General features: G+C 48.1%; 1 protein-coding gene across 1 annotated transcript; it reads right to left on the bottom strand.

The window, feature by feature from the left end:
- Positions 1-8,453: 8,453 nt before the first annotated feature.
- Positions 8,454-10,296, bottom strand: LOC118596702 (ly-6/neurotoxin-like protein 1). Its single transcript, XM_036207581.1, has 3 exons — positions 10,245-10,296; positions 9,301-9,399; positions 8,454-8,638 (listed from the first exon to the last, which is right to left on the bottom strand). The coding sequence occupies exons 1-3, from the start codon at positions 10,294-10,296 to the stop codon at positions 8,454-8,456; spliced, it is 336 nt and encodes a 111-aa protein (XP_036063474.1).
- Positions 10,297-12,887: the final 2,591 nt, after the last annotated feature.

The following is a 12,887-nucleotide window of genomic DNA, read 5'->3' as shown; positions in this document are numbered from 1 at the left end:
TTGGTGGCATGTGGTGTCTAGCTGGGGCATTATGCTTCTACTATAGGGTAACTCCACTTAAACTCTGTGTATGTATCTGTGTATATGTATTTTGGAAAACTCTCTAAACTCCAGGACGGACTTTGTCCTGGTTTTGTCTCCATTTGTTATGTGTTGCCATGACACTAAACGGTTTCTCCTGACAACTTTGATTATCAGAAACGCTCCTCCTTTGTGACCTTTGGTTTTATTTATTTATCTGTTTTTTAATGGACGTGTTCTAATTATCTTTCTGTTGCTGTGATAAAACACTCTGATCAAAAGCAACTTAGGAGAGAAAAAGATTTACTTCTTCTTTTACTTCCACCCCACAACCCATCATTGAGGGAAGTCAAGACAGGAAATGGAGGGGTGTTGCTTACTGGCTCGCTGTTGGGCTTACTCAGCTGCCCTAATTATACAGCCTAGGACCACCTGCCTAGGGATGGTACAGTCCACAGTGGCTGAAGACTCCCACATCAATCATCAGTCAAGACCATGCCCTGAAGACCTGACCACAGGTCAATCTGATCGGGGCCATTTCTCAATTGAGACTCTCAGATGACTCTAGGCTGTGTGTTATGCTGGCAGCTGAAACCAACTGGGACAGGGTAGGTTAGGCCTTGGCAAATGTGACTCCATCTTGAGTCTACATATTTCTCAGAGGGAACAGCCTACCTTCATCCCATTGGCCTCAGTTCTTCAAAAACTATAGGCAACTCCACCACCAGCCCTGCCAGCACAGAGGCTCCCAAGGCTCCATTCTGCCCTGAGAACTGGCACTCTATGGCAGGCTTACTTAGCAGGGACACTACTCCATCTCCATCTAGGGGCAGAGTTCAGGGTCTGTACTCCCCATGGACCACTATGGCTGTAATCAGAAGATTCCTTATGAGGTCTGGGACTGTCTGGACTCAAGCTGAGACACTTCTCAAATGGTACATGGCTCAGGACACCTATGCAGAGGTCCAGAAGAGGACCCCATAGCATGTGGGTCTCCTGCCTGTATGTTTCTTGCTGCTGATGCTGCTGTTGCTACACTGAGGCCCTGAGGAGCTCTGGGGCTAAAAGTGAGAGTACAGGGCAGGTGAATTTTACCCAGAAATGAAGGAAGAAAATGCAGCTGCCAGGAGTTGGAATTATAGAGTCCTCTGGGCAGAGAGGACAGATGGATCTTCCATGCTAGGAGTGCATAGCAAGAGGAGCAAGGTAAGGGAGGGGACCCCCAGGCACAATGCTGGAGGACAGCAGGGGTGGTGTGAGTGTGTCGGCAGGGGATAGTCATGAATGTGTTGCTCTCTTATTTCACTTTAATTAATCAGCCCCCCTCTCCCCATATTTTCTGCAGGATGGCTGGGGAGGGGGATATATCAGAACTGCCACAGATTGACTGCAAGCTATAATATATGGCATTTCTGCTGTGTGCCTCCACCCACATGAGATCAGAGGTGACCTTGGCAGAACCGTGCAGCCTGGATTTTTTGCAGGTCCTTGGGGTAGCAGAGCAGTCAGCTCTTTCCTCCTGTCTCAGAATGTTCACCCCAACTCTATCATTTTGCACAATTCCTGGATAATCCTAGAAAGTTTCTGCATCAGATCCCATAGCCCTTCACAGCTCATCTACAAGCAGACTGGAGATTTGGGTCTTTTGAAGAAACTGCAGGTTCCCAGAGGCTCCATCCAACACTTGACTCTGGGTTCTGTATCCCCTGCATTCTCCAGATTCCAACATGTGTTAACTGTGTTATGTGGATGGGGACTATCTCTTCCACTTTGCCAAAGAGTGCTTCTGCAGAGGCCATATTGTTTATGATCTACTTGACTTGGGCATGGTCCATGGCTGCAATTTAAGCATTCAGAAGGCAGAGACAGTAGAATTTGTGCATGCTCCAGGCCATCTTGGACTATATTATAAATTCCTGGTGAATCTGATACCCTGTCACAAAAAAAAAAAATCTGAATAAGGAAATAAATAAGCCTTAAGACCATATAAGGGCATTTGTGTACTTCTCTGAAAAAAATGATTCTCTCTCAGAAGCATAAAGAGGAAATGTTAGGAATCCTCCAGTTAACAAAAGTGAGCTACAGACATCCTTATCCTTGCTACCTTGGTCTTTTCCCAGGCTGGGCTGAAACTGTGAGACTCCAGTCAGGACACTGACAGGAACAACCCAGAGGAGGAAATTGATAAGGAAAATGTGATTTTAACACTTGCACTAGTTAGTGAGGAGCCTGCCACATAACATCCAATGAGATCAAGCATTTCTTCAACTAGAACTCTCAAATAACCAATGTTCACTCTCTGCAAACTTGTGAGCCAATCAAAGTTACTAAAAAAAATCCAGATAGAAGAGACCAGCCCTTTCCCTATGGCTGCCCTGGGCCTGTCAATGACACCGTGAGGGTCTGGAGTCAACAGTTCAAAGAGGTTTATTTAAGACTTCAGGCATGTGCATTTCCTCAACAAAAATATGATGTTCTTAATGCATTACCTGTGGCATTTAATCTGGGCTCCAGGAGGGGAGGGAGGGAGGGACCAAGACCTAGAGACAGTTGCAAAACGTGTAACAGAGGGTGACTGGGAGCTGAAGCTGGACATCAGCTCAGGATTCCTCGTTTGGAGCTTTGGGAAGAATTGTGCAAGAGCTGTTCAGCCTGGGGCTTTAAATTGTTGTCCTCTTCCCATTTGTGGGGAGGTCTTGTGCTACAAGCCTCTAGTACCAGGGGGTTCACTGTCCATGGCAGACTGCTTTCTGCAAATATGATAGGCTGAGGTCACTTGAAGTTTCACATGGGCCAGACCTGGGTCAGGGATACTTCCAGGTGATGATCTCTCTTTCCCTGTTAGCAGCCTGTGCTCTCCCACCCCAGGAATAGAAGAGATACTATGCAGTGTCCTGAATGTGTTCAAAGGAATCAGAAGATCATGACAGAAATCACTGTCACTGGAGCGAGAACCTGTGCCAGAGACACTATGGCACTCCCAAATAGGCCACCCAAGATGGAAACAAGGTTTTATTTTGACCTGAAGGGGTTAGAAGAAGCAAAGAGAAACCTTCTGTGTTCCTGATAATGGCAAAAAAAAAAAAAAAGGTCATCAGTCTTCAGAAGTTCCTCCTCCAATGTCTACCAGGAAAAAAGGTGGAGTGTCCACAGATAAATCAGAATGTATCTAACAGTGTTTGGGGTCTTAACCATCCTCAATATCTCCTGATACCTTGAGTTGGACTTGTTAAATGTTTAGTTACCTGGGATATGGTTTTGTTTTATTTTTGCTGCATTTAGGAGCAGTTTCAGAACAGTAAAGCAGAAAGAGTTCCCACATACTCCCTGTAAGTGTCTCCCACTCAACTCTTATTGTATATTTAAGAAGGAGGAGACTTCCTTCCACCCTGTGGATGGATAGGTGCTTCTCTACCTTCTCAGGAATTCATAGTCCTGTGGGGAGAGTGAGTCCCTCTGGGATTTCCATTCCAATTTCTAACCTGACTCAACTCCTTATCTTTCTCCTTAGTTATCAGCCATTGGACACTCATAGGTGGCAGCTGCATCCACAACAGGGGTCTGTTTACCTGGTTCCTATACTGGCTGATTGCTTGTCTGGGTCCCTCCTCCTTACGGGCTCCAGAAGACACTGTGTGCTTTCTGCATCCCAGAGATGCCCTTTGACAGGATTTTAATTTGAAATGGTCAGATGTAGAAAGATGGTTGGCACTTCCAGAGTCTCTGCGTTGTCAGTGCCCTAAACACATCAGCTGCAGGATCCATGGAAGAGCCTCCACAGCTGTAGTGGAGACCAGTACTCCATGGCAGCATTTGCTCAGTGCTGGAGTCTCCTTGCTCTACACATCCTCCATGCTCTCCTTGCAGAAATCTGAGCCATTTAGGAATGGCTGCTCTTTGGCCTATTGTTCTCTGTAGACTACTGGTCAGCAGTTGCCGATAAAAACCTAAAGTAGCCAAGCCCCATCTGTTTATGTGCCTAGTCAACACATGGTTGCTGGGAACACTCTCTGCCAGGCACTGAGTGATGTGTCAGTGAAAGGGGAGTCTTTGCTCTCAGGGGGACCATATACCATGAAATGAAGCTATAGAAAGGTTGTGGAAGCATGCTGAGCCTCATTATTTTGTAAATGTCAAATGTAGACATGATGTAATTGCTTGTGGTAAGACAAGGACGCACTGAGATGCAGCACCACCCATTCTGTAGGCCAGACAGCAGGAATCTATGTGGAAACTCTCAATGGGACTATGACTCTCACTGCAGGAAATACAGTGACATAGGAGTGTGCAGTGTCCTGCCTATCCTGTTTTCAAAATCACCCTACAGGTGCAATGACTGGATGCCCCCAACACATAACAACTAGGCCTACAACATCTAGATTTTGTGATAGTGTGAACATACCCACACACCATTCTCTTCTTCACATGGTTCTATATTCAGGAATTGACATGAGCAATCAACATTGTTGTTGGAGAGCTTCTCTCCAGGTGCCACCAAACCCTGTTAGTCCAACAACCCATTTGTAAAATAAACACAAAGACATTTATATTATTTAAACTCCTTGGCCATTAGCTCAGGCCTACCATTGTCTAGCTCTTACTCTTATATTTAGCCCATTTCTATTAATCTATACCTTGCCACATGGCTCATGGCTTACCATTACCTTATCTCTTTCTTGTCATGGTGGCAGCTGGGAGAATCTCCACCCCAGCCTTTCACCTCCCAGAATTCTCTTCTCTCTTGTCCCACCTATACTTCCTGCCTGGCCGCTGGCCAATCAGAATTTAATTTACACAGAGCGATATCCACAGCACAACATGTCAGTATAAAGTGGCCTGTGGATTAGGCAGTTTTGCCCAAATCCAGGAGCAATTGTGTATAAAAGTCAGCATTCTCACTGTTTGTACACAGATGATCAATAACAAAACAAATGTATTAAAAGCCCATAGGAAGCAAAGACAAATGATCTAGAATGCACCTTGGCAGGACCATTAAATGTCAGCAGATAGAGGCATAATACCAGAAATGTGGGACTGGGACACAGCCAACATTTGTAGTGTTAAGGCCAGCTCAGTGTCTATTCAAGAGGATGGGATGAAACTTTCAAACAGCAGATGACGAAATCAGTTTGGTAATCAGAAGACCTTCATTCTGAGAACCTTCGGAAGTTGCTTTTAAAAAGAAAAGAAAAATGATCACAGATAAGATAAGGAACAAGGAATTCAGGAGAACTGAGAAATCAATTACTCTGACTCACATAGACACCGACTGACAAGAGAGGAACATTCTGGACAGAAGCTAAGGAGTAGCTGACTGCCCCTAGCTCAGGTTACTTCAGGTGCACAGGTGTGCTCCTTTCCTTGGACAAACAGGGTTCGGCATCAGCCCTGAGAAACCTCTTGGATCCTCTGTGTCTGGCCCCCAACACCAGGCAGAGTGTTAGCCCTCTAAGTCATAACTCTGAGCACCATGCACACCCAGGTTGATGAGTGAACACCTAGCAGAGATGCTCAGGGGTCTATACTGCCCAAGAGATGTTCAGCTCCAGCTGTAGGAGCAGCTGTGTAGCCTGACCCTGGGGTTCAACCTCTCTGGTCCTCATCGTTCCCATAAAACTGCAGAGTGGCACTGCAAAGACCTTGCCAGTAGTTAGGAAACACAATCACAACATTGGATAACAGATTATTACACAGTTACAAAAGTGACACATGGTGGGACTCTATGTAGCACAGTGTTTTCTTTCATTTATTTACTTATGTATACCAAGTCTCTTCCCGTGCAAGTCAGCCTCATGTGGCTTCAAACTTGCTGTGAAGCCAAAGATGACCTTGACTTTCTGGTCTTCCTGCTCCCAACTCCCAAGTGCTGGGGTGACAGATGGGCACTGCAATCCTCTGTTGACACAGAGCAGAGGACAGGACCCATGGAGTCACACAATACAAAGCCAGCACTCCTCCATCTGAACCGCATCCTCAGGCATTCATTTGGTGGTTTTATTTTGTTGACACCAAGTCTTGTGTTCTCATTTTATTGACAGGCAAGTAGAAACTCAAAGAAATTAGGGACATGAGAGTGAATGGCAGCATGAGGTGGCCCCACCCAAGTTGGGTCTACCCTACCAGTGGGTCGTGGGATGTGAGCAATGGCAGCGTGGAAATCTATCCTTTAGTGAATGCTTGAGGGATGGACACTGTAATAAAGTAAAATTTGTGGGCCCTCTGGAGCTTATGGAATACCAGCACCATGACTCAGTCTCCAGACCTCTGTGGCATCAGTCTCAGGTATGGGCATTTCAGTGGCAGTGGGTCCCCAGCACATGGACACTTTGCCAAGAAAGCCAGTGAATGTCTGGATTCTGGGAAGAGCATGGCTGAGGAAACCACAATCACAGTGCTCTGCACGAGCATCCCACTGAACTGAGGAGCTTGGAGACCCCATGGGACATTAGTGAAAATCCCCATTTCAGGAGCAACAAGGACCCTCATGCAGCTCCAGTCACTCTCTTGTGTGCCCTGTTCTATGCTGACTTCCCCTGTGTTGGAGTCCTGTGGTTTCATCAAGAAATTATAGCCTAGCAAATTTCAGCTCCAAGCCCCACTCTCTAGCAGAGCTCTGCTCTTTTCTAGGACCCTTGTGACCTGTACCAAGTAAGATTCAGAGCTCATCCACCAGCTCTGCCCTTCATGAGCACCCCTATGTCCAGGAGCATCCCCTCTGCCTCCATTCACTGGAATTGATCTTCGGCACCTTGTGAGGTGATCAGTGGGAGGTCACTTGAATTCAGCCCTCTCTCATTCCCAGTGCACTGATCTGGTGCCACACAGCAATAGCCCTGTGCAATAAGGTGATAGTAGCACCATGTGATCTGATCTAGATTAGGCACAATCTATGGAAAACACCATCGTAAATGTACCAGGAATAGAACAAGGGTGTGAAGTGAATGACAATTATGAACTCACTCTCTGCTCTAAACATAGGTCTGGAGTGTGAGGGAGAATCCAGCCAATGGGGTTACCCACCCAAACTGCTTTGAGCATAGAATTTAGTTTCTAGGTTCATCTCTTCATCAGGGCATGGTGTTGACTAGGCATTCAGATATGAGGAGAGGGGCAGACACACACTGGAAAGAGGCAGCTTCTCTTTGATGAAGGATGTACAATCAGTCACTAGAGCTGACTAATGAGGTCCTGGAGATGGTTCACAGGCAGAGAGAAGTGAAGAAATATGTAGGTAGAATTTCTCTGTGTCCCAGTAGCCACTCTCAAATAACCACATAGAGACTTAGTATTAATTATAAATGCCAGGCCGATAGCTTAGGCTTGTCTCTAGCCAGCTCTTACAACATAATTAATCTGTTTCTATTCATCTGTGTGCTGCCCTGAGTCTTGTTTACCTCATCTATGAACTTCCCATGCTGCTTCTTCTTAGTCTGATTTGAGACTCCTCAGACTCTACCCTTCTTCCTCCCAGCATTCTCTCTGCCCTGAAAATCCTGCATAGCTATGGGCCAATCAGCTTTTTATTAACAATGAGAGCAACACATTTTTACAATGTACAGAAGGATTACTTCACAGCAGAAACACTTCAGGCTTCACCCACAGCTGGACTAGCCTGCCCTCACCCTCCAAATTCTGGCTGTTCTTTGCTCCAGAATAGACTTGGGTTCACAGAAGCTCCTGAAGTCCCAATGATCTTGGTGTCATCCCCAGATAGAATCCACAGGGTCCATCCCACAGGCAAAGGCACCCTGGGGCTTTGGCTACACCCCTGGCATTGCATGCAGCAACTGTGCTGATGCCAGGGCTGACTTATACCTTGTTCTAGGGAAATCCGTCCCATATCTGCCCTTCCCACAGAGCCAGACTGGAGGCTTCTCCACAGGGTTTTCATTTGCCAAGGGTCTTTGAACTCAGGTTAAAGCAGCACATTTCACTCCTGGGCCATGAATCAGCAGGTAATGAGACACTGGAGCTCAACTCTTCTTAAGTGGTGATGTGAAGGTTCAGGTTTTCTGAAGTAGTTAGAGAGAGGAAGCCAAGGGATGTGTAAAAAGAAAACCCTAATCGTTCATTGGGCCTCCCGAGGGGCCTACCACAGCCCCCAATAACAGGTTCACAGCCATGATGGCTTCCTTGCACCAGCACTTGGAGGCCAGCAGATGGCCCCCTTGCAGACAGAGCTCTACATGCAGCACCCTGGACAGTGGCTAGGCTTTCCTTCAGCCTAAGGCCTCTCTGCCTGTGTTCCAGCTCCAAGACCCCATCAGTCCTAGTGATTTTGTACATCAGCGAGCATTCCCTCTTGGAATTCTGCTGACCGGAGTTGAAGAAGTAACACACATAAGGAAGGCTATGAGACATTCCAGTCACATGATGGCACCTGGCTCCAAACTCCTAACTCTGCAGCTTGAGCCTGTGTGGGAGCTCTGCACCTATCCCCTGAGATACAGAAAGCAGATGCTGAGGGTCAGTAGTGCCCAGCTGGCATGGAGGCTCATGGTACTGTTGCAGAGGTCCGTGTTGCAGCAGGAGTCCTTGGAGTTATTCATGCTCTGATGGACATCAGGACAGGTAAATGCGCATGTTTTTGTCACAGTTGTTTGCTGGCCTGGGGGTGCTGGAAACAGAGGACAGAGGACCATTTACTTAGTAAGACCTATAAGACCCAAGCCTGGCCCTATCAGCAACACAGGCCACGTGTAACTTTTCCAGTTCACAGCAAGAGGTCAGGAGGGTCAAACTCAGGTTGTGACCAGTAACATGGCTCAGAATATGATCAGATTCAGGGCTCAGTATGTGGCCAAGACTAAGGATTAGTATGTAACCCAGAGTCAGGGCTTAGTGTGATGAAGACCAAGGCTCAGAAATTGACCAGGATTAAGGCTCAGTGTGGACAGAATCAGGGCTCAATGTGGGACCCAGGGTCAGAGCTCAGGAATTGCAAACTCCTCCCCTGCTCCCCTGCCCCTTTCCATTCTGAGCCAGCACGCTCGGAAATGGTTAGAATTGCACACTTCACATGGCTGTGCTATATACAGTGGCTCACTTGGAATATCCCACCCACTCTAAGACAGCACTGCTGGCTCCATTTTGAAGGAAGGGCAGAGCGCTCAAAACAGAGCACTCAAAACCCCTGAACAAAGAGGGGGGTCTCAGGGCCATATCTTACCAGCAACCCCAATTCCACCAGCAAGCTTTGCCTTACCCTGGCATCCCCAGGTGCCAGATGCAGGATCCAACCCCTTCCCCTAAACATCCACCTAGGACCAAGATACTCACTGTACCAGGAAGTTAAGCAGTAGCGGGTCATGTCGCTGCAAGATGTAGGCTGGAAGCAGTCCCCTGTGGCACTGCACTCATGACACTTCAGCGCCTGCACTGGAGGGACACAGCAGGGTCAGAGACAGACACACTCCATAACCACACCAGACAGCGTGGGACCCACAGACAGTTCTGTGCAAAGCACTGACCACCTGGCAACCCATTCTCTTCTCCAACCACACATGTGGACAGCCTCTCAGCAGCCTCACAGGGGCACTAGGACACAGGGCCCTGTCTATGGTCCAGGAAACCAGAGCTCTGAGCACCCAGGGGTCTTTGCTACTGGTCATATGCCATAGGAGAAGGTCACCAGCCAAATGGTGCTAATTCCACAAGACTTTTGCAAGAGTGACAGCGAGCCCAACAGCACATGGAGACTTAACAGCTGAGTAGGGAGAACCAGTGAGGTGGCTCAGCGGGAAGAGGGACTTGCTGCCAAGCCTGAAGACCTGAGTTCAGTCCCCCAAATTCACATGGAGGAAGAGAATCAATTCCATCAAGTTGTCCTCTGCCCTCCACATGCACACTTTGGCATGATCACAGGTATACAGACATACATACACACACACACACACACACACACACACACACACACACACACACACACACGAGAGAGAGAGAGAGAGAGAGAGAGAGAGAGAGAGAGAGAGAATATTCATGTAATTCAAGAATGTAAGACAAGTGAAGGTGTCACAAAAGGTGCCATGGCTAGACTGTGACCCACTCCCAGCTCAGGCTGCCTGGTGTGATGCCCCCAGCAAGGCCTGTCCCCTATGCCAGTGCCTCCTCTGGACAGCTGGACCACCACATCGTCTGGGGGCAGGTCTAGCCAGGTCAGGATGTCAGCCAGAGTCCTCAGGGGCTCTGTGACCTAGGACAGGGGTACCCACTTCCTGGCTCACCTGAGGAGCTGAGCAGAATCAGGGGCAACAACCAAAGCAGGTGAGTCCTCATCTTGGGCAATGGAGACAAGCAGAGCTTGTGTCTATTAGCAACTGGACCAGCCTATCTTTATAGTCTTTTCTGGTGTGGTGGGTGGGGCCTCCATCCATCTCTCACCCCTGACTACCTACATGTGTCACCTCTGGGTGTGTGGTTGGAAGGGTAAATACCTCCAAGATTGCCTTGTCCAGCACTCCTAACCCTCTGCCCAATGCCCATCCTCCTTTTTTCCTGCTCCCTGCAAAGCCCCCCCCCCCACCCCAGTCAACTCTGTTGCTCTGACTCCATCTATGCCATCACTCAGGAACCATTGTCTGTCCCTCGTCCTCTTAGGAAATATTCCAAGGAGGGTAGAAACACGGGGAAACTGTCTTCTCATGGCGCAGGAGGAAGGAGTCCCAGATCACAGAGCCCATAGGCGGCATCCTCTCAGACTTCCACTCCTGGGTGTGTAGACGGCATTTCCTCCTCATGTCCTCACATGTCACCCCTTTGTGTGCGTCCATGCCCTGACCTCTTCTGGTAAGGATACCTGTCAGATTGGATTGGGCCACCTAAGTAATGACCCTGTCCCTTAATAGTCTCTTAGAGGGCAGTCTCCTAAGAGTCCCAACCTGAGATACTCGGGGCTAGGGGCCTCAACATATGATTTTGTGGGGATAGAATTCAGCTCATGTGCTCACTAGTTTTATGTCAACTTGAGACAAGTTAAAGTCATCTGAGAGGAGAGAGCCTCAATGGAGAAAATGCTTCCATAAAATGGGGCTGTAAGCAAGCTTGTAGGGTATTTCTTAATTAGTGATTGATGGGGGGAGGTGTCCAGCCAATTGCCAGTGGAACTACCTCTGGGCTGGTGGTCCTGGGTTCCAGATGAAAGCAGACTGAGCAACCATGAGGAGCAAGCCAGTAAGCAGCACCCCTCCAGCACCCCTCCAGGGTCTCTGGATCAGTTCATACTTCCAGCTTCCTGTCCTGTTTGAGTTCCTTTCCTGACTTCCTTAGAAGATGAACCATGGTACAGAAGTGTAACCAAAATGTACCTTTTCCACCCCAATTTTCAACATGAGCCAAGTCCTGTCCACAATTACACAGTGGGAAGAGACAGAAGGGTATGAAACCTACTTCCCCGGGGCCCCTTCAGACTCTCAGCTCCTCCAGTATGTCCTGGAAAAGTTCCCTTGATGGCCCTCAAGGGGACAGAAGAGGAACCCACAGTCATATTCATGCTATAAGCAGAAGAAAAAGGAGACACAATGGGACATCACTGGGCTGGGAATGCAGGGAGGGGGCAGTGGTTAGAGGATGCTGGAGGTCAGTGAACTGGGGATGCTGGATTTCAGTAGGCTGGGATATTGGAAGCTGCAAGCTGGAGATGCTGGGAGACAAGGGCTGGGAAACAGTTTAGTGTCCATTTTCTCTTCATAGGCTGAGCAAGGCTTGTCTCTGTAGGATATTCAGTGATGCCAAGTGTAAAAATTGAACTTCTTTCCCATCTTCCAGGACATCTAGATATAAATTTTTTGTTCCCATTTTATGGCAATGAAATGGGAAGCCCAAAGGGAAGAGGAACCAGCCACATCACACTGTGTGTTAGGGCTCTCCACGCCCCCAGAAGCTGCATCTCTCCATTGCTTAGAATTTCCTCCCGACAGATTCCAGGATCCCAGGATAAGGAAAGCATCCTGCTGTGCCATAGGCTTGAGTCTGGCTCCCCTCCTGAGGTCTCAGCCATATTTAGACAGGCCTATGACCATACCCATCTCAACCTGTCATGGGTCAGGACTCAGGAAACCCCAGTGACAGGATCACATCCCACTCAGACCTTGGCTGGCAGCCAGGCACAGTGGCCTTCTGTACCTGGGACAGCAGTGCAATGAGAGTCTTTTACACAACTTCCTCCACCCAGGGAAGTGGCTGACTTCATAGCACTTCCCAGACACACCGTCTAAGGTTGAAGGCTGTGTGACCTCAGCCACTCTGCTGTCGGGATTGCCTCCTCTGGGCTAAGGAGACTCAGGAGTCAGCCTGGTGAGACACACATTCCCGATAAGGGACTTGGGCAACACCATGTCCAGTCATAGCTGCCAGGCTAGAAGGCCTGTGTGTTGTCTTGGTCCTCTAGACAACCTACACAGAACAGTAGAAGTCAGAAGGTCTGCAGCCTGTCCGGAGCTGTCCATATTCCAGGCCTAAGAAATGTATGTCCACTGTCTCACCCAAAGTGATTGACTAGGTGGGAATAATCTAAAGATTTAGGGAGGGAAAACAGCACGAAATATCATCATGGAACCTTCATAGGGGTGAGGCAGAGGGCAGGGGAGATGGCTCAGTCATCAGAATGTTTGGAGGTGTTTTTGTTTTGGTCTCTTACAGCCCAGGCTGGACTTGAACTATTGATCTCCCTCCCTCCACCTCCAAAGAGCTAAAAGCACAAACGTGTACTGCCACACACAGTGTAGTAAACTTTATTATGGTGGTAACACACACACACACACACACACACACACACACACACACACACACACACACACACACATCCACCTTACCTTTGTAGCTATTTAAACAGTTGAGTGGCAGTGAGCACATCAGTGTTGAACCACCAT

Source organism: Onychomys torridus, chromosome 16 (assembly GCF_903995425.1).
Source record: "Onychomys torridus chromosome 16, mOncTor1.1, whole genome shotgun sequence".
In the NCBI taxonomy this organism is placed as follows: domain Eukaryota; kingdom Metazoa; phylum Chordata; class Mammalia; order Rodentia; family Cricetidae; genus Onychomys; species Onychomys torridus.
Note: the sequence above shows the minus strand (reverse complement) of the source record. Positions and strands in the feature narration are given on the sequence as shown.

Bases quoted from the DNA above. Each gene is read 5' to 3' on its own strand.
- LOC118596702 (XM_036207581.1), bottom strand. From the start codon at position 10,296: ATGAGGACTCACCTGCTTTGGTTGTTGCCCCTGATTCTGCTCAGCTCC. The intron at 9,400-10,244 runs GTGAGCCAGGAA...GTGTCCCTCCAG, and splicing joins GATTCTGCTCAGCTCCTCAG to TGCAGGCGCTGAAGTGTCAT. The intron at 8,639-9,300 runs GTGAGTATCTTG...CTCTGTTTCCAG, and splicing joins CTGCTTAACTTCCTGGTACA to CACCCCCAGGCCAGCAAACA.